This window comes from Elephas maximus, chromosome 3 (genome assembly GCF_024166365.1).
Source record: "Elephas maximus indicus isolate mEleMax1 chromosome 3, mEleMax1 primary haplotype, whole genome shotgun sequence".
Lineage (NCBI taxonomy): Eukaryota > Metazoa > Chordata > Mammalia > Proboscidea > Elephantidae > Elephas > Elephas maximus.
In genome coordinates this window covers 147,007,658-147,029,848 of record NC_064821.1, presented here as the reverse complement: position 1 = coordinate 147,029,848, position 22,191 = coordinate 147,007,658, and the positions used below count along the sequence as shown (strand labels likewise).

The following is a 22,191-nucleotide window of genomic DNA, read 5'->3' as shown; positions in this document are numbered from 1 at the left end:
TTTTGAGGGGTGAGGTCGGAGTGATTTTCTTGCTTCTTATTCTCTTGCCATGTTGCTTGGTTTTGTTTTGTTTTTGTGATGAGCATGTTTCATTTTATGAAAATCATAGAGCCATTATTCTGAAAAATAAGTAAAAAAACAAGCAAGCAAGACAGCACTGGCTGCATCCCGCTTACAGGCAGCGGGAGGCCTCGGCAAAGTCTCATTTGTTTCTGCTCTTCCCCCCCACCCCACCCCACACACACACCTCCCGCCCCGGCCACATGAGGAGGCTGGCAGCTTTCTCCACTCACCACCTCCCTGGACTTCTGCAGCCCGGTGACCAGTGAATTCCTGAACGGATCTCAATGGTGAATTCAGGGCCCTGGAAGGCCTGGGGGCTGTTTGTGCCCTGCCTCACTCAGCATGTGTTTATGATAAAACCAGAGCTCAGCTTGAGAGGAAACTGGTTTGGGATGGTTTCTGTGAGTTCCTTTCTAGGTCCCAGGAAGGAACCTGGGTGTGTAGGGTGGAGTCTGGGGCTCAGATTCCACTGAGTTTCTTTCCGTTCTGAGGAAAGTATGAATACCGGTGTTATTATCCCTCATTCAGCTTCTCAAGTTTGTTTTAGTAGTCTTGGCTTTATTTTGAGTTCATAAATATCAGAACATTGTGAGGAAGACATTCCAGAAATAAAGCTGACTATTCACGGCATGGTTTTTGGCAAATACCTTCCCTCTACAGAGGGAAACTGTATTTACCTTTCTGGAGAGTCAACAGATCCTCAGGTTCCCAGTTCCGACACCAAAAGAAGAAATGGCTTCAGTTTAGTGGGAGGATAAATGGCCGCTCTCAGCTGATGAAGGACAGAGTGCAGAGCTAGCTGGCTTCGGTTTGGACTTTCAGAGCAAAAAAAAGGTTTTTTTTTCCCTGTGTAAAAGCTGTGATTAACATTCTTGGATAACTCTCAAAGTAAATTGAAGAGGTAATCCAGCTTTTCTATTACCTAAAAGTACACTTAAGTCTCTTTCATTTTTCTTCAGTAATTCGAATTTTCTGTAAAATGGGAATCATGGTATCTGTGGTGATTATGTCACTGAGTTGTGAGAAACAGATGAGATGGTAGTATGAGGGTGCCTGGCCCACTCTGAAGCACTGCAGGACACAAAGCATCTTTAACAGAGAACTTTAGAACTGGTGCCATCTTTTACAAGCAAAAAAAAAAAATGTGGTACTCGAGAAGTGACATTACTTGCTGGAGGCCATTCAGCAAGTCTTTGGAGGCAGTGAGATTGGAACTAGCCTCTTTTCACTAAACCATCCTACCACATCCTTGGCTCTTTTTAATGATACATCTCATGGAGGGAACCACTTTATTATTTAGAACCTTTTAGAAGGAAAGCACAAAGTACAGCTCAGAGTAAATGTTTTGCTACAGATGGGCCTGAATGAGTCAGAGGTCAGCTTCATTTAAGAGTGAGGCAACATCCATCGCATGCCTGGGACCTCGGGGCATGCTACTTAACCTGTCTGTGCTTTAGGTAGGTTAAGGTTACATGAGTTACTGCATTCAGGGCCACAGAGCACCCAGCCTGGCACATAGTATGCACTCAGTGAATGCTTGCTATTATTGTTGTTGTTATGTATTATTATTATTTAGTAGTTGTTGTTGTTAGCTGCCATCTGGTCGGCCCCCATCTCATGGCAACCCCATGCACCAGGGGATGAGACATTGTGAACCATAGGGTTTTCATGGGCTAATTTGGAAGTAGATTGTCAGGCCTTTCTTCCTAGTCTGCCTTAGTCTGGAAGCTCCACTGAAACTTGTTCAGCATCAAAACAACATTCAGGCTTCCACTGACAGATGGGAGGTTGCTGCGCTTTAGGCGCATTAGCCAGAAATCGAACCTGGGACTCCCGTATGGAAGGCGGGGAATTCTACCCTCCCAACTAATATCATTTACACATAAAAGTTACACACCTGCCTACAGATAGGAAGGGAAAAAAAAAAAAAAAACGGAAGTTGCTGTTAGGTCTATACCAAGCCCTTTGGGACATACCACAAAGGCATTTCTTGAAGTGGGAGTAGAGGGGAACCAGAGTGCCTTAAACAAGGTACAATTTCTGATACTCTTCATTTCTCCCCGGAGAAGTGCTCATTTTCTTTGGGCCTGGCCCACTGCTTAAGACTGCCGATGGTGACAATGTGCCCAGTGGAGGATGGTCACACAGCATGTATACATAACTTAAGCTGAGCCCAGTCAGCATTAACGGGGGTGAGATTCTTTGGGGCTCCCCAAAGGTTCAGGTAGGAACGAGCCTCAGGAGGTACAGGACCTATGGCTCAGCAGACGATAGCCATGAGAGGAGATCTGCCCTGAACACTCCCAGAGCAGCCAGGGAGAGCTTCCAGAAGCACAGGCTGGAAACCACCTGTATCCTGCTCCCCACTGTGGTGGGGCTGGAAACCCTGGTGCCACAGTGGTTAAATGCTACGGCTGCAAACCAAAAGATTGCCAGTTTGAATCCACAAGGTGGTCCTTGGAAACCATATGGGGCAGCTCTACTCTGTCCTGTAGGGTCTCTATGAGTTGGAGTTGACTCAATGGCAATGGATTTGGTGATGGAGCTCCATGACTCCTCCAGACCCTTTCTCATGACACTTCTCTGCTCGGACCACCAGTACCTACACAGGCACATTTACATTCGCCCTCCAAGTCTCACTTCACGAGCTCCTGTTGCTGCCTCAGCTCCCGTCAGAGACAGCTGACATGAGGACCAGCTCAAGTGCCACTTCTTCAATGAAATCTCCCCCCGAGTAGGACTCCCTCGCTCACTAATGCTCCCTCTGCCCTCTTACCCTCAGCTCGTGTTTCTGCTCCAGGTTGTGCTCACATCCACACTTATTATTAATTGTTTACAAGTCCTCACAGCCGCACAGGACTTTCCTTATTTGTGTCCTTTCCCCCACCCCCACTTTCCTGCAGCTTATGGCAGTTCTCGATGGACAGTTCATGGAAGTCTGAAAATGAATGAACCCATTCCTAGAATCTGGGTAGGGGGCAGTAGTGGTTCATTGGTAGAATTCTTATCTTCTGTGCCAGAGACCCAGGTTCAATTCCTGGCCAAGGCATCTCGTGTGCAACCACCACCCACCTGTCGGTAGAGGCTTGGCTGTTGCTGGATAGACTGGAAAGAAAGGCCTGGCAACCTACTTCTGAAAATCAGCCAGTGAGAACCCTGTGGATTACACTGCCTGATCCTTAACTGATCATGCGGATGGCACAGGATTGGGCAGTGTTTGGTTCTGTTGTGCATGGGATCACCATTGGTTGGGGCTGACTTGATGGCCGCTAACAACAACAAGAGAGAGTCTTTAATCCCAGGCATGGGACTGAAAATTGAGACCTAGAGTTGAGAGGTCACCATTCTCAAGTTGGTAAGCCTCCCTTCTATCTATTTTGTGTTTTTATAAGTTCGGTTTCAAGGTACAGAAATATCCATTTGCTTTATGACTGTAAAGAAAATACACACTGAATTTTGCTGGTAATAAATTAAAAGCCTGACGCCATTACCTCTTTATTTCTTGCTTAAAGATTAGCCTTCAGGATCTCCTGATTAATGTTCACAACCAACAAAGCAGGTTTCCTAATCCTTATTATGTCTAATCCTTTCTTCATACTGGTAGGGTCCCCTAGCACGTTCACCCCAAGTTCTAGCAGCCCAGGCATATACAAATGGATGCACAGAGCAAGGACTTAACAATATTGAAAATTTAGTACCATCCCTTTTCCAGTTGCCTGACAAGGAAGCAGCTTCTTTTCAGAATGAGTATAAATTAGCTAATGCTGAAACTGCAGAAATTTTTACTCCACATCCTGTGTCTTGAGTGATTCTTCCCTCCCCCGATTATTCATTCAGACATTAATTCTAGGTCTTTCTGTTGCATTCGTGGTTGAATCTTGTGGTAAAATTCTAGTGGTATAGTAACTGCAGGAAGGCATATATAATTTCACTGTCAGAGTGGTTTTAATGCCTTCTTTCAGTGGGCATGATACATTAAAGACAAGATAAGTGGTTATGGGCTCAAAAAAAAAAAATCTGTGGAGACAACACATGCATGAGAAATTACCGTTTTAACCTTAATAATTTTAGCCAAGAACAAAATCTATTTTTATTGCTTTTGAGAGATGGTGCTAAATTGATTATGAGGCAGAGGTCTGCAGGAAAAGGAAGTCCCCACAAGAACTGTATTGCCTCATATGAATCACTACAAACTTCAGGTTAGAGGGGAAAAATGGTGGGATGATGGGCCGAGGACCGAGCCTGAATGAATTAAAAAAATAATAATAAAATTGACTGGATTCTGACTCATGGTGACACCATGTGTGTCAGAGTACAATGTGCTCCGTAGGGTCTTCAATGGCTGTAAGCTTTTGGAAGGAGATCGCTGGGCTTTTCTCCTGAGGCACTTCTGAGGGGGTTTGAATCCCCGAACATTTGGTTGGTAGTCGAGTGCGTGCGTAACTGTTTGCACCACCCAGGGCCTCCGAAGAACTTCAGTTTAGTAGGGGAGGAATGGTGGGGTAAAGGGCAGAGGACAGAGCCTGAATGAACAGAGAGAAGGAAAGAAAGAGGCTGAGTGGTGGGCAGAGCTGCTGCTGCAAAGCAGGACCACACTGGGACCTGGAACCAGGTCTGAAAAGCAAGCCCTTCCTTTCCTGGATCCCTGTGGGAATGAGAGGTTGAAGCCTGAGGATAAAGAAACCATGAATCCTTTCCTTACCTCATCAGGAGCTTGAAGAGTGGCTTTTGTGCTTCCCAGTTGTGAGATCATCTTTGGTGAGGTCTGGATGATAGATAATACCCAAACCCAAACCCATTGCTGTGGAGTCAAATTATGACTCATAGCTACCCTATAGGACAGAGTAGAACTGCCCCATAGGGTTTCCAAGGCTGTAAATCTTTATGAAAGTAGACTGCCACAATTTCCTCCCACAGAGCGACCGATGGGTTTGAACCCTGACCTTTTGGTTAGCAACCAAGTGCTTAACCACTGTACCACCAGGGCTCCTTCTGGATGATAGTAATCGCCCTTTACTGCACACTTCCTATGTGCAAGGCCCTTTTCTAAATGCTTTATAGGGAACATGGTCTTTAATCCTCCCAGCATCTCTTTGCTGTAGGTGCTATAACTCACTTTATAGATGAGGGAATTGAGGTCTGCCCAAGATCCGTAGCCAGTCAGTGGTGGGACTAGGATTTGAACCCAGACAGTCTGGCTGCAGAACCTGTGCTTACCTTAACCACCACACTTTTAAATAGCATCTTGTCCTAATGAAAATGGGTGGTCTAATGTCCAGAAGGTTAGAATTATACAAACAAAAAAATTCTCTGCCTCACTGATTGACCATGAGACCCGAGGGAAATGCCCTTGATCTTGGTTTCCCATCTATAAAAGAACAATTAAGCCATTCTTCACCCACCACCATACAGACGTGCTTTGAGAATTAAGGAATTTGTCATCAGGGTTCAGAGAGCCTTGGATGATTGAAGATGTTTAGCTAAATAACATGAGCAAATGAGTTCTCACATCTCTGCACTAAGTCTCCCGGCCCCACGCTGGAGCAGCTTTCTACCAACAGCCGGGTTGGGATTTTTAAAGCAAATTTCCCATATAAGCCAGAACCAGAAGGTCTTTTTGGAATACCACTAAGACATATCTACAGGGACGTCATCTGACGTCTAACTGAGAATGTCCCTCTGAGACAAGCATGGTGCCCTCTCGGGGGAGGTAGTTACCCAGCCTTTATCTTTGAAAACCAAACATTCCTCTCTAGTTGGCCCTTGTGAAGGGGGAGTTTGGTAAATTGGGCCAGTTAATTCTACTCTTTTAATCTCATACTTGCTCACTCCATTCCACCTCCTTTGGAAACCCTGGTGGCATACTGTAAGAGATACAGCTCCTAACCAGAAGGTCGGCAGCTTGAATCCACCAGGTGCTCCTTGAAAACTCCATGGGGGAGTTCTACTCTGTCCTATAGGGTCGCTATGAGTCGTAATCAACTCATCGCTCGACAGCAGTGGGTTTGGTTTGGGTTGGTTTTGACACTAATTAAGACCTGCATCGTGGAGGCGGGACTGGGTTACTGCAATATTTCAAATAGGTTCCCTTACCATATTTTGGAATGGGTGTTTGAAGGAATTCATTTATATCTCACAGAATAAATAAGTAATGGGTCATGTTCCCTCACCCCAAATGTCAAACTTTCATCCTTTATCAAAGCCAGAAGCCTGGTTATTTTCTTCAAAAAGAGGAATGGCGATGATCCAAGCAGGTAGCACTAGTTTCCGGTGTTATTTCCCCAGGAAAGTTAAAAATACTTTGTTGTAAACTGCACTGCAATTGGCATTTTTTCGAGATTTCAAGGAAAATGTAAGAAATAGGTGGTTTTGAAATTATCATGTACTCAGTCATAAGGGGAAGGAATTTTGAAAAGGTGACTCCAGAAATCTCCTCATGTAAACATAAAATACACACACACACAGAGGTTTGTCTTCTTTGATTAGTAATCCCATTCTGGATGTTTATTCTTAAGAAATTATTCAAGATCAGGAAATTAAGATGTTCATTACATAGTTGTTTATAGTGGCAAAATTTTTTGAGACTGTCTAAATATGCCACAGCTACACACACACACACACCTGATAGAATGTGTTTATTAAAAAAATTAAAATTATAAAAGACATGTAGCAACACGAAGATGTTTATTATATACTCTAAAGGGAAAAGCCAGATGTATAATAATAAAGGCGCTGACTGCACCATTTAAATTGCATATTTTTCATTTCTAGAATTTCTTTTTGGTTTGTTTTCTACTCTGCCTCTTCATTTTTCATACCATCCTGTTCATGTCTTTGGGTTCCTGTTCATGTCTTATGGCCACTGTTCCCTTCATTTGCTCCTTAGCATCTTACACATACTTTCTCGAATACTTTATTTCAGATTGTTCTTAGGATACGGATTCTCCTGCTTGTTGCACGGTTCATTTCCTTGGGTCATTTGTAAAATTTTCCCATCAGCCATTCGTCTTTACCAAGGGTTGTTCTCTGTGGGATGCCACCACCTGGATCTCCTGGTCTGGAAGATGTGGATCTGCTTCTCCTCTACCCACAGCCTGGTAGTTTCAGTGATTCTTGGTTAGTTTTTATGTTAATATCTCAGTGCCTTGGGGGTGTGTCTTCCCATCCCAGTGGCATCAAGTGGACTCTGACTTGTGACGACCCCACGTGAGTAAGGTAGAACTGTACTCCATGGGGTTTTCAGTGGCAGATTTTTCAGTGTAGATCACCAGGCCTTTATTCTGAGGCACCTCTGGGTGGACTTGAACCTCCAACCTTTCAGTTAGCAGTGGAGTGCATTAACTATTTGCAACACCCAGGGACTCTGGTTTCCCGTAACATCAGGTAAAGTGACTTCCTTCCTGGCACAATCTTGGGATTCTGATTTCTCAGAGTACCTCTTTACTCATGATCCCAGGCAGATGGTGCATTTCTTTATCGCATTCCAGGGATGGCTGGTTGAGTTTAATTTTGAATCCTGAGTTTGTGCAGGGAGCTCAGTTCCAGTTCTCTACCTAGCAATGGCAGAAGCAGTGTGTCTTATCCCTAAAGGGTTAAATCACCCCACTCCGAACCCCTGGAACTTCTAGTAATTCCATGCTCTTTATACCTTTGGCTTCACCTCTGGCTAGTCACTAAAAAACCCCAGGGCCTGCTTTTGTTTCTGGTACTTAGACTTCCTTTCCTGCCCTCAAACTGCTGTGCATTAAAAAATTATGCAGAGGAGAGTGAGAATGGTTGCACAACTTGAAGAATATCATCAGTGTCACTGAATTGCACATGTAGAAAGTGTTGAATTGGTGTATATTCAGATGTGTATATTCTCAACAACAAGCAAAATAAAATATTTTGAAAAATAATAATCTATGCTTTGGGTATCATTTCCATGTTTTTACTAGGACATTCAATCCACCATATTGACCAGAAGTACTTATTTGTCTTTTCCATTCACTGCAACCATATGAAAATACACACGCCTATAATCAGAGACTGGGATTATGAAAATGAAATGATTTGTTATGGATAGGAATGGTGGGTTTACAGCAGCTATTTTTCTCTATTTTGCAAATATTCTGTATTGTCATTATATTGTCTTCAAAATAAAACTTACAAGAACCACCGTCTTTTTCACTATTCTCTTTTGTTTCAGGATGCATACATTACGACCGCCATTAATGGGACAGATTTTTGCACATCAGCAAGAGATACACTCAAAATCCTATCCAGGAATTCAAGTCAGCTCACATCCATTAACTGCTTTGGAGACTTCATAATTTTTCTGGGCAAGGTGAGTTGCCTTCACTGAAATAATAAAAGGAACCTGGGAACCGAAACTACAGGGCTTTGAAAAGGGACTAGTAGTTTTTGAGTGCTTTGCTTTATGGTGGATGCTGTGCTCCTTTGTCATTAAATCACCAACCCCGTGAGGTATCCGTGGTTTGCACATGAAGAAAGTAGGGTTTAATAACTTGTCTGATATCCGAAAATAGGTTGAGCCAGGATTTGAATCCTAGCCTTACTCTGTCACCCATGATCAGTCCTCTCTACAATCCTGATTCTCACTTTTACTTTTTCATGTCTAAAATAGAAATACTACTAACCTCAGAAAGTGGATGAGTTTTATGGTCTTTGTCATAAAAATATATGGAAAGAAGTATTGAAACTTAATGAAATTTGTACATTATTTAAGGGCATTGAGTCTGTAAATAAGACTTGTTCATATCCTAAATGGAGCCAGTTACATTTGTACTATCATCTGAAATGTGTTTTTTTTTTTTCTCCAAGAAATTGTAGTCTTCCGGAGTAGAGGGGTTTCTTATGGCTAGCGGTCACCTGGCCCAACATCTTATGATGTAAAGGCTAGAGCCCTGAACTTGGAATCTTTAACAACTCCGAACGTCGGTTTTCATATCTGCAAACTAGAGATAGCAAAGACTAACTGAAATGTTTATGAAAGTGGTGCACCAGCCCCTGCCGTTGCCCCTTCTTGACCATGATTCAAGTCAGACGGTTCTTTGTAAAATGCCGTACAGCGTGTCTCCTTCCTTGTAATTTTCACCCGCTGGGTCTAATTCTGCACGGCTAAGTTTGTCTGATGCCACTTGCGACTTGACTACCCTTCACATTCTTGACTACAGACATCACAACCTTGTCACCAAGTCTTTTCTAATCGACGCTAAACATCCTCGCTTCTATCAACCAACTTTCCTGCACATAGCACATGAATACCAGGGGCCTTCAGCGGTGCCCAGTGGTGAACACGCTCTCGGTCTCCCGTTGTGACCTGTCAAATGCCAAATATGGCGGATTCTGGGCTCCTCATTCAGGATTTTGTGCTTCTGTGATATTTAGTATATGTCTCTTATGCATCACTGTCATAGCTAGCTGTAACAAGTTATAACACGCTTGGGTTTCACAGGTGTGTGTTCGTTGCACATGTATCTTATCTCTCAGCTGGTCCCAGAGATTTGTCATATGACAGTAGCTCTAGAAGCCTAAAATGATTATGCCTTTCAAAACAGGCTAAATCATGTAAGTATTTAAATGGATAATGTTGTTTGTACTAGGATAAAATTATGGCTGAGATATTTTCTAATAGCTAATTATAAAATTTTTTGGAATAAGGTCTCATTTTCTTTTTTTTTAGATAATAATTTATTTTCCTATATTTCCCCTGAGGACCATGTAATTGCTAATGAGCTTCTAATAAGCGTGCTGTAACCAGTGATTCTTTGGTTTTTTTTAATGAAGTAGCTTTCAGACCTCTGTGTCCATCTCTGTGGCCATCCAGGGGCACTGGGGACCCCAGATGGACTCCATTATGTCTGTTAAAGAATTAGATACATTATGGCTATAATCATCTTCCTGGAAATATCATAATCACACAGAGCCAAAGCCCGAAGTAATCCCATTATCTCTCACACCAGCATTAGAAAACCCTTCCACTTTAACCCCAAGGGAAAAAATGATCACCTATTAAACTACAGCATATCTCCTCGATGGACTAATGTGCTGTTGTAAAGAAGTGATGTTTATAAAAATATTTAACGGAAATACTTATTGGGGTGTCAGGTGAAAAACAGAATAAGATGTTTGTGGTATTATATCTACATGAATACAAGAACTGTGCACAGATAAAATGAGAGTACATATGCCTAAAAAGAAAGCCAAACCAGTTGCTGATTGCCTCCCTTCCCCAAATTAACTCAGTTTTCATTTGGCATCATAGCTTTTCGTTTTTTTCTTCTACTTCATTGTACCTAATTTTCTATGAAAAGCGTTCTTCTAATAGGGCCCACACACACATGCATACACAGGAAATTATTACTTGTAACTGACAAAAAATCTTTTCTGAATATTCTAACCGATTTATAAGGATTACCAACAAACTCCTGTTTTGGGCAGGTGTTGGTGGTGTGTTTCACCGTCTTTGGAGGACTGATGGCGTTTAACTACAACCCTGCACTCCAGATGTGGACAATCCCTCTGTTGCTGGTGGCTTTTTTTGGCTACTTTGTAGCCCATAGTTTTTTATCTGTGTTTGAAACTGTGCTGGATGTACTTTTCCTCTGTTTTGTCATTGATCTGGAAACAAATGATGGATCATCAGGAAAGCCCTACTTTATGGACCAAGAGCTTTTGGTAAGCAAATTTATTTCACTTCCTGTTACCATTTCCCTCTTGGCAATCTCAACAGAGTTGAATTGAAAAGACTCACACAAAAAGGAGGCTGCTGCCACCAGATTGAGTCCAGCACAACTAGATGGTGCCCGGCTACTACCACTGACGGCTCTGACAGGGATCACGAGAGAGGATCCCGGACAGAGCTGGAGAAAAATGTAGAACAAAATTCTAACTCACACACACACACAAGACCAGACTTACTGGTCTGACAAAGACTGGAGAAACTCCAAGAGTATGGCCCCCGGACATCCTTATATAGCTCAGTAATGAAGTCACTCCTGAGGTTCGCCCTTCAGCCAAAGATTAGACAGACCCATAAAACAAAATGAGACTAAAAGGACACCTCAGCCCAGAGGCAAGGACAAAATGGCAGGAGGGGACAGGAAAGCTGGTAATAGGAAACCTGTGTCATGGGGTTGGCAACCAGCGTCACAAAATAACGTGTATTGTTTAATGAGAAACTTGTTTGCTCTGTAAACCTCTATCTAAAGTACAGTAGAAAATATTTTTTTTTTAAAAAAGGAGGCTGCTGGTGGTGGTGGTGGTTGTTAGCCGCCATCTAGTCGGACCCCCCAACTGATGGCGACGGCATGTGTTATAGAGTAGAACTGCTTCATAGGATTTTCTTGGCTGTCATCTTAATGCAAGTAGATCTCCAGGCCTTTTCTTCCCCAGAGCCACTTGTGCCACCCAGGATCCCTTACGGAGGCTCATCCCCAGCCTCGTTTTCTCTGTGGGTTTTCACTACCACGTGGTCTGAAAGTGCTGAGAATGAGATCGGGGCTGAGCTTTCTGAGGCCGAGACTACCTTTGTACTGAAACCTTTACCCTGGAGAGAAGTGAAGCTGAACAGAATTAATCCTGATCAGATAGGTAGCTTCCTCAGTAGGAGCAGCACTAAATGACCCTGGGTAGAACGTGGGCCGAGGGCAGTGGTGCTTCTGTGGTAGAATTCTTGCCTCCCACATGGGAGACCAGGGTTCAGTTCCTTGCCGAGGCACCTCGTGTGCAGCCACCACCCATCTGTCAGTGGAGACTTGCGTGTGATGCTAAACAGCGGTGCTTCCGGTCTAAAATCAGACTAGGAAGAAAGGCCTGGCAATCTACTTCTGAAAATCAGCCAGTGAAAACTCTACAGATCACGTGGTCCAATCCACAACAAAGAGCAGGGCAGAGCTTCCTTCTGTTGTGCCTGGGGTCCCCACGAGTTGGTGCCGGCTCAGTGGCAGCTAACAACCACAGAACACATTCCAGGCACAGCAGCAATCCAATTCCCTTTGATACTAATGGCTTAGTTTGGCCTTTGGTGTGGTCTGGAAGTTTTTAACAGTTGATCTTTTTCTGAAGCATTATTGCACCCTCAAGCGTCATGTCACAACCCCTGAATTTTGGGCAGAGCACACTCCAGTGTTGACTCAGGAGGTACTTTGCCCCTCTGAGCTAGTACTGACAGCTGGGCAATTCTCATGTCCTTTTTTAACCCAGGCACAACCAGTGCGAGAAAAACCACACCCTCAACAGAACCCCCACACTACTTATATCTGGAACAGCAGGCAGCTGTTTCCAGCTTGCCTTATCCTATTAACAGGAATATTTTCACAGCTGAATCATGTCCCACCTCTTTGTCTGGGTTAAGGGAAGTTTTAATAATTTTCTTTCATTCTGTTGCATAAACTTAGGTGTCAAAGCCCCTTTGCTTTAAACAGAGCATCCAAAGTACTCTTCAGCCAGGCAGAGTTTCAACAAGCACTTCTATAGTTTTATAATTAAATCTATCCTCATCCTTCTCCATACAAAACATGCACTAGTATTTTGACCTATTTGTATAGACGTTAGAGAAAATGTTTCTGATGCTGGCAGGAAGTTAACCAGGCCAGCTTTCCCTGATTTATACCTTTCTGGTTAAAAATCCACTTTGAAATCTGCCTCGTCTCTGCCCACCTCCCCCCCGCCTTTTTTTTTGAAGCAGCAGGGAAAACTTTTTTAAGGATTCAGTTCCCTGACATGATATGGCCAAGACCTCCTAGTTAAATGGTTGCCAACAATGTGTATGCCTAACACTGGCCTAACTCACTTCTTTTATTTTTCAGAGTTTTGTAAAAAGGAGCAGCAAATTAAATGATACAAGGGTAGAGAGAGACAGGAACTCATTAAGGAATGAAGAAGGAACAGAACTCCAGCCCACTGTGAGATAACCACCCATGAGACAGCCCATTAGATATCTGTGGAAAAGCATCCTTCTTCTAAGAGCCATTTACAGAATAAATAAGGCCCGATGGACCCTATTCTTCCTCACTGTTTTTTGTCTTTATCGTTTGACTGCAATACTGAACGATGAAAGTTTACAACCTTTTTTGTACAAACTGGGACAGAAAAACTCTTTTAAGACCACGTTTATATGGGTCAATAAAAAAAACAGTACGTAGAAGCTCATTGCAGGGCTCCAACGAATAGGTGGAGAGGCTCCACCGCTCAAACCAATAAATTTTAAAAACATTTGTTGTTGTTGTTAGCAGAAATCTCTGAAATGTTGCTCTAGAACAGAGCAGAATTTTACTAATCCTATCCTGGAAATACAAGAGTTTGACTTTCACGCTAATTCAAAGTACAATTCTTAGATTCAGAGACTAGAAAAATGGTAAGGTTTAAACTAACCAAAACTACCATCTAAACTGGACACTGTATAAAAGGGAGGCAGGAGTTTAACCAGGTATGACTGACTTTGTTAAAAGCACACCTCTTACATATATATTAGCAAACATTCTGAACATTCTGGAAAAGTAGTATCAACCACACCCCATATGAGAATGGCCTGGAGAAAGATTTTTTTTAAATACTTGTGCTGGGATTTTTGTGCTGGGATGCCATACCCAGAGATAAAGATTTCAATGCCCGGGGCAGGTCCCCTTTGTTGGGGCTTTCCCTTTTGAAAGCTTTAAGCAAATAAAAACATTTAACATTAATTGCCAGCCCCTTTCAGTTAGATGGAGGGGTAGGCAGAATTACCCACCTTTTTTTTTTTTTTTCTAACTGGAGGAACCCCTGGTGGTGGTATGGTTAAGCTCTACAGCTGCTAACCAAAAGGTTGACAGTTCGAATTCACCAGGCACTCCTTGGAAACTGTATGGAGCAGTTCTACTTTGTCCTACAGGGTCACTATGAGTCAGAATCGACTTGATGGCAACAGGTTTGGGTTTTTTTTTTTTGTTTTCCTAACTGGAAACCCTATGGGTCACAATAGCCTGATGCTGTTGTGTTTGGCGTCATCATGAGTTGAGGCTGACTGTATGGCAGGCAATAACCTAACTGGAAGACCAACCCAGCTTATTTGCAGAGCAAGTATTCCCACATATGAATTCTTCAAAGAAGATATTGAAAATAGTGTGCCAGCTCGTATCCCTTTAACAAATGGAAAAACAAGACGTTTTTCTTAAATAGCACCACTGAATTAAAATTTAGCTCCTGTAGCATCCCTTAGGAACAGGTTCTCAGAATCAGGTGTGCCTGACCTAAGTCATGGTGTTTTCAATTGCGTCATACGAATGAGAAAGCTGGACAATGAAAATGGAAGACCAAATAATTCACATATTCAAAGTACGGTGTTGGCAAAGAATACCGAATATAACAGACTGCCAGAAGAACGAACAAATCGGTTCTTCGAAGTACAGCCAGAATGCTCCTTAGAGACAAGGATGGCAAGACTTCATCTCACATAACTCTGGACATGTTATCAGGAGGCACCAGTCCCTGGAAAAGGGAACGATGCTTGGTAAAGTGGAGGGTCAGCGAAAAGGAGGAAGAACTTCAACGAGATGGACTGACACAGTGGCTTTAACAATGGACTCAAGCATAACACTGATCATACTGATCGTGAGGATGGCACAGGACCAGGCAACTTTTTGTTATTATACACAAGGTTGCTATGAGTTGGAGCCAACTCCACGGCACCAAACAGCAATTAGCTTAGTCACTCTCAAGTGATGAGCAAGTAGACTGCACTTTTGTGGGTTCACCAAACCATGTGTATGTCCTTGTTATCTGCCTTGGCAAACAGCACATTTTACTCTCAAGGCCTAGGAGCCAATCTGATCGTAAGAAATCACTTGACTGGTATAGTGCCAGAAAGTGTGAGTTAACAGTTTTTCTTTTGTAACACTTCATACTGTATGCTCTAGTTTATTATCACATAGCACATCCTATTCCTGACCCTGGGATATACGGCATGAAGTGTCAGTGAGACCTAACCTTCAGTCAGGACTTAAGAAGATCGGTCAGATAACAGCGAAGTGTTTAACTACAAGAGTAAAGGCACAAAGGAAACATCGGTAATTCACACTTCCTGACACTTTCCCAGTCAAGTGATTTCTTAGTATCATAAAGCACATCCTATTCCTAACCTGGAGCCCCGGCGGCACAGTGGTTAAGGATTCAGTGGCTAACCAAAAAGTCGGCAGTTTGAATCCACCAGCCACTCCTTGGAAACCCTATGGGGCAGTTCTACCTTGTCCTACAGGGTCGCTGTGAGTCTGAATCAACTCGACAGCAAAAGGTTGTTTTGTTTTATTCCTGACCCACTAGGTTTCTTATTACACATTTATTCACCCTAGAAAATGACTATAAAAGTCAATATTCCTAAAGATGACTGCAGACGTATCCCAAATTGGATTTAAGGTGAATTGAGGGTAGCCGAGCCGCAGTGAAGTAAGCAAAGGTCAGATGACAGTTTGAATCCTGGCTGTCCTTTACCATGTACAATAGGCAAGCTCCTTCATTTTTCTAAGCCTCAGTCCCTAAAGCATAGGATGGACTGTTGTGAGGATCAAATAAAATTATGTGCCTTACAATGGTACCTGACAAAGCGTACCTTTTTAAGTTTTTAAAAAAATCTGAATGTACCTACCTGGAAGTTCACCAGAAAATAATCAGCCTGTGGTTCGTGTGAATGTTCAAAAAAAAATATTTATTTATAAAAAATACAATGGGATGTTTATGCTGAGAAATGCAGCAATAAATACAGTGTAGGAAACAGCAATTCTACATCGATACATTGGCACAAACAGGAAGTGCAAACGCACCGCCCAGACCTCAATGCCTGCAGGCTGATTTTGTACACTCTCCTTTAGAAACACCACTGTGAGAATATCTTGTCAGCTCAGGTAAGAGAATGAGTACACATGTGATCACAAATGCACACTGATCATGACTTTATTTAAAAATTAGCAAACAATACTGTAGAAACAATGATATGTAAATTTCTAAAATGCGGCATCTCAGATTTAGTTGGCAAAGACCACATTTAGCTATAAGCATGAGTTTAGTCTTCCATGTAGAAACCAGATACTAAACTGTAAAAAAAAACTTTCCTATTGTTTGAAAATACCAGTTTAAGTAGAAGATTGTAAAAATGCATAGATCTTTAATAAAAGAATTGGCTGTACAAGAGTGTTCCCCTTTCACAGTATTCCTTTTTACTTCATATGCAAGTTATTGGTTATGCTGTAAGATTTAACTGTTACAGCACTAAAAGGCAACTATTTAGGGAAGAGGCAGAAAAAGGAAAAAGGAATGTATGTAAGGCAATATTTCTTTTAGATATAATAAGCGTAATAGTGTTTTAGGAAGACAAGATAAAAATTACTCAAGGCTAGTTTGGTTCTCACGGAATAAAAACAATGGACTAAATACTGAGCTCCTCTGTGTGAATCTAATAATCAATGCCCTGGTCGCCATATTGGTAATCTCTGGGATAGTCATCTGGGTACTCGCCATGATATTCATCTGGGTACTCTGCCTGATAATCACTATCACTGATTTCCGACCCATTTGTTCCTGTTCCTTGACTTCCATTGTGAATCACGGGTTCTGTGGGGGCAGCACAGTATTTGGGATCATACACTTGCCGCCCAAGCCCATAAACACTCATTCCTTTCTGGGAAGCAACTTTGTTGGTACCCATCTGTAGAGAAATCGTCGAGTTGTCCACTGGTTGTAATGTTAGCTTCTGGTCGTAGATGTCTCTTCTGGTACCTGGTGCTAACATCCCCGCCTAGTATTAGAACATAGTATAGAAGTTGCATCAGAAGCTAAAATCTATTCTTGTGAATATTTTATATCTTTTATGAAATTTCACATTGAATGTGAACACTAATAAATAACTTTCATTTAGTCCAGACTGGCCCCAAGTCACCCTTATGCAGCAACATTCACTGACTTTGGACCTAGGTCAGATCTTTGTTCAAATCCTTGTTCTGCAAGTTAACTCATTTTTAGTTTTAGATTTCCATATGCAAAATTGAGACAATACTACTTACTCTGCATTTATGAGAGGATTAGACATAAAGAATATAACTACAAAGTATAACGCTGGCATACTTATTGCCAAAGCTGCCTTTGAATGCCTCTTATTACCAAATACACTTCCCAGGTTACCAATTGCAAACGCTTAATGATACATTCAACAAAAATTATGCTCAGCAGTCTTTCAGAGCCTGAATCTGAAAAGGCTCCGAGACCTAGCGAGCCGGCCACTTCAGCACAGCTACTCTTCTGTACGGAGCAGAGCAGCTCATGCCTCGTTTCTGCATTTACGATGTCATGCACACAGTTCTAGATTTAAAGTTGGTAAAAGGCTGGCAGCTATGAGAGATAGAATGCCATGTGTGGCAGGATGTGTTCCATAAAGGGCAGACAACAACACAACAGAAACTATTTTTCAAGCTTTATCCAGACTTTGGTTGGATCTGAGACCAGTCTACCCTCCAATGGTTATCAGAACCTCCTTTTTGCAGTGCTGCTGATTTATTTTTAACAAGACAAAAAAAAATACTTCCATATTGGGTGTGGTCTTAGGATACTGGTATTTTCACTATGTTGTATTTTCCATATACCTGTATGCATACATTTCATAACAATGTTAGCTAAATAGTTGCTAGTACAACAACAGATACTTTTACCTACCAACTTAATTAAGGGAAACCCTGGTGGCGTAGTGGTTAACAGCTATGGTAGCTAACCAAAAAGGTCAGCAGTTTGAATCCACCAGGCACTTGGAAACTCTATAGGGCAGTTAGTTCTACTCTGTCCTATACGGTTGCTACGAGTTGGAAGAGACTTGATGGCAACAGGTTCGGTTTGGATTTTTTTTAAAAAGAAGCTAGTCAAGCATTTAAATGAGCAATTTTTTACTTGGCTCTGGAGCAAGAGTACTGTAAGAAACATATCCATGGCACAAATAACCATGAGCCATGCCTACTTGTGTTGCCATAGACAAAGTCCTTTGATTCTTTTGCTTCCTCATCAAAATATATTTTCCTGAAGGAATATATGCTAAATAATTATACAAAAAAACAAAAACAAAAAACACCTACTTTGAACTTAAAAAGTTAAATGCAAATGAAAAATAGCCCTATTGTATTCTTTGGTACAGGTAATAAAAAGGCACTGCTTACCTGGCTGGCTCCTTTGTTAGTGCCCATCTGCAGACTAATGGTGGTCTGGTCAAAAGGTTTGTCAGTTTGCATTTTGGGATCATAAAGATGCCTCCTAGTCCCATAGGCTGTCATACCTGCCTGGCTAGCACATTTGTTGGTTCCCATCTTTTAAGTCAAAAATAAAATTGGCACTAATTACCAGGAAGTCATCAACACAGAGAAATATTGCTGTATGTGTTTTACTAAAAAGATTCCTCCCCGACCACCACCCGGTGCAATGGACAACTTCCTTCCTACACTGAAGTTCCAGTCAGCAAGACACAAAATCTCCTTCATGCTTTTATAAACAAGTTTTTTTCTTTCAAAAGAAAAACTGCAAAAAATTCACTAGAAATAAAACCTCACAACCTAATCAACTACATATAAACGTGCACATATAATAAGGGGACTGGACACACAAAGTCATCACAGTGGCAGAATTATGAATCATTTTCTCCGCTTACTCTTTCTCTCTGTAGCACAGATAACCAAATAAAGGGACAGAGGCCTCAGCCACTTAAAGGGACAGAAGCAATCTTGGGAATATATGCCTTTCTACTCAACTATGTGCAAACCCTGGTGGCATAGTGGTTAAGTGCTACAGCTGCTAACCAAGAGGTCGGCAGTTCGAATCCGCCAGGCGCTCCTTGGAAACTCTACGGGGCAGTTCTACTCTGTCTTATAGGGTCGCAATGAGTCGGAATCGACTCGACAGCAGTGGGTTTGGCTTAGTGGGTTACTCAACTATGTTTTGCATAAGAAGCACTGGTGGTGCCGTGGTTAAACCAAAAGGTCTGAAAGGTCGGAGGTTTGAACCCAGGAGCTGCTCCATGGAAGACAGATGTGTCAGTCTGCTTCTGTAAAGATTTATAGCCTTGGAAACCCTCTGGGGCAATTCTACTCTGTCCTGTAGGGTTGCTATGAGTTGGAATCCACTGTATGGCAGTGAGTTTGGTTTGGTTTATGTTTTGCATAAAATTTGAAAGCGAATGTCAGGTGTCTTCTCTGGGAGCTTAACCAGGGCTTCTTCGAGTTTCATCACAATCATCGACATTTTTGTGGGAAAGGAACTACATTTTATTCCTCACGCTCTCATATCACTGGGCAGTCAGAGTGAGGCAGAATGTGGAATCTGATCTCAGCCACAGTAAAAACCCTGAGGTCAGAGGGACAATAATTAACTTCACATGCCCACTGAGAACAATATGGCTGGAAGACCAACCAGTACACCCTGTTCTACCAGTTGGGGACACATTTCTACTGCTGGCCTTTCTTCCTTAAAAACAAGATTTATTAAAGAAAAATTTTATTAGTAAAAGTAAAATTTGTTCATTGGAGAAGACTGAGAAAACAGACAAGAAGGAAAATAAATGTTGCAGTCTCATCCAGACATTCACTATAAACGTGTATATCCTTCTAGCTCTTTTACCTTATGTGCCTATCTACAGATACATATCTATATACATGTGTGCATATCTATAGATACACATACGTATAAATACACACCTGTATAAAAGTATGCTTGTATATTCATAAAATAAAATAATTGGGACCACAGTATTTTAATGATCTACTTTTTCCCTTAATATATCTTTTCAAAAGTCTTGTGTATCATTTTTACATACTAGTTTCATTTAAGGAGCTAACATAATTTAACCAACTGATTGCTATTTAGAAATTCAGGTTTCTGATTTCTCACCATTGATACAATTCTGTACTGCATAAAAATAAATCCACCTCCAACAGACTTGTTAAAAAATGGGCAATTCATAAAGCAGTTTAGATCATAAATTCCATAGCATGTTGGGCATTTAGCAATGTTTTTGTGACACTCTTCCAGGGGGACAATGTTAAGAAAAAAACAAAAACACATAAACTAAGCATTTCTCACAAATTAAACTGAGACACTCTAACAGAGCTAGGCTGCTCTATCATGCTATACTAGTATAAATAAATGACTTTGGCATCGAGGCTTTGTAAAATTGCCTCATTTATTCAGTAACATTTAGGAATTTATGAAGTACATTTTCTTAAAAAATAGGATGATTAGGGAAAAATCATCCTATTTCCTGAAAAATGACTGTCAAGTCAGGTGGCTAGTCCAGGGTTTCTTCTAATGGACTTTGAATGGATAAATTTTATACACAATGTATCCATCCCCCAAATCTACATTATAGTACCTGTGTCTATTCCTTACTTATTAAAGAGTTAATAACTTGCACGATGAGAATTAATGGCATTGAATAAGTAATAGAATAAGCAACACCACACACTTACCTGCAAGCCAATCACACTTTGGCCAGCTTTTAATTTTCCTTCATCAAAACGTCTTGTTTGTTTTTCCGCATACTTAACTCCAATGTCAATGGTTGTATGAAATCCTTTTGTTTTAGCCTAGACAGAAACATACATACTAAGTTAAAAAGGAACACTTAAATGGAGAATTTGCCAACAGAGATTAACAAAAATGATACTGTCCGTAAACAATGGCTTCATTAGATAAGAGCCAAACTAGAGGTGAAAAACATATTTGAGACCATTGTTCGGTAATACAGAAAACTCTGAAATGTAAGTGTTCTGATTAAGCTACCTCAGATAAGGCAGCTGATACCAGCAACCTCGCCACAGAGTGAATAATTACAGAAGAGGCAGGCCCCTCCCCACCTGGTCTGAGCCCCATGGGAGAACAAGAACTCAACTTATCACTAATATGGTAGGGATGTGTTTAAAACTAGCCATCAAAGACATATACGTACCAGACCTGCTAGAGCCACCAGCGTAGTCTGAACCTGGGTCATGTTTCCATTCTCAAAGAGATCATTTGCTTCAAATATGTCATGTGGCTTCATACCATAAGCCTGAATAGCTTTAATAAAGTTGCCAATATTCTCCAACTATCAAGGAAAACAGTCATGTAACTTTTGGAGCTACATATGGACATTTATAACATCTAAGAATTCTACATCTTCATAACTAGTTAATTACAAGACGCCAGGTAGAAAGCTACTTGGCAAGGATTCTTGACCAGATCATACTAAGCCCAGCTCCCTCTGGGAAAGGAAAGGGTAAAAAAACAGAGCACCCTATTGTGGATCACATAATGGTCTTGGTAATATTTTTAAACAGCCAACTTTTTTCAGCTCTTAAAGATTTCCCTTAAATGTTTTCAAAGAACTGTGAGCCAAAGCCATTCCAGCCTAGTTTTCTTTGCTAAAAAATACGTAATTACTCATATTAATATTGTGTTTTAAATTTAATTTCAAGATAAATTTGTGATTCATAAATGCTCATTCTCTCATATCTCAAAACATATATTGAAAACCAAATATCCAATTTTACTTAGCCATACACATGCATGAGCTAAGACTATGCTCGACACAATGTTTATAGTTGCTATATTAAATTCCTTGCTTTCCTCCTCGCTTTTCTTTATGGTCTAGGTTATATTTTTCTTTTAAGCCGTTTGAAATCCTTTCTGAAAGCAGACAGACTAAATGTAGGAAAACTTCTAAGCTTCTAATAATCACAGAATTCAGTAAGTAATTATGGAAACATTAAAACATGACAAAAAAAAAAAAAGAAACAAACAGCATAACCATATATACAAATTTATCCTTAAAGGTCTCGTTTTAAAAATGGGATCCAGTTTCCACTGCATAAAACGCAACCAACTAGAACAAGAGGTGCCTGGTTTGACCGTTACCTGAGGCCAGTTTAATGAGGACTCGTTAACCTTCTTCACTGAACCTGGCTGTAGTTTGTTTATGAGTCTGAAAAGAAAAATATTAAGTGGCATTTTATCAGTCACTCAGAAACAGACTGGAATGTAAATGTAGTCCCTTTATCATTAATAAAGGAACGCATTAAACATATTTACAGACTACCAGGGTTTGACACACTGGACTGGGAAGGAGGGGAAGGCAGATGCCTGTGGAGA

The 22,191-nt window shown here is 41.3% G+C and overlaps 2 protein-coding genes across 2 annotated transcripts in view; one reads left to right on the top strand and one right to left on the bottom strand.

Moving 5' to 3' along the window:
• Nucleotides 1–16,126, top strand: part of SLC44A3 (solute carrier family 44 member 3) — a 115,806-nt gene extending 99,680 nt beyond the window's left edge. Inside the window, exons 13-15 of the mRNA XM_049879709.1 lie at nt 8,252–8,389; nt 10,507–10,743; nt 12,876–16,126. Of these exons, the coding sequence (XP_049735666.1) occupies nt 8,252–8,389; nt 10,507–10,743; nt 12,876–12,980 (480 nt within the window). The 3' untranslated portion in view covers nt 12,981–16,126. The remainder of the gene's footprint in view (nt 1–8,251; nt 8,390–10,506; nt 10,744–12,875) is intronic.
• The window catches only part of CNN3 (calponin 3), a 29,948-nt gene continuing 23,533 nt past the window's right edge, over nt 15,777–22,191 (bottom strand). Inside the window, exons 3-7 of the mRNA XM_049879710.1 lie at nt 21,958–22,024; nt 21,011–21,148; nt 20,532–20,648; nt 18,234–18,380; nt 15,777–16,831 (exon numbers count right to left, since the gene is read on the bottom strand). Coding sequence (XP_049735667.1) covers nt 16,490–16,831; nt 18,234–18,380; nt 20,532–20,648; nt 21,011–21,148; nt 21,958–22,024 — 811 coding nt within the window. The 3' untranslated portion in view covers nt 15,777–16,489. The remainder of the gene's footprint in view (nt 16,832–18,233; nt 18,381–20,531; nt 20,649–21,010; nt 21,149–21,957; nt 22,025–22,191) is intronic.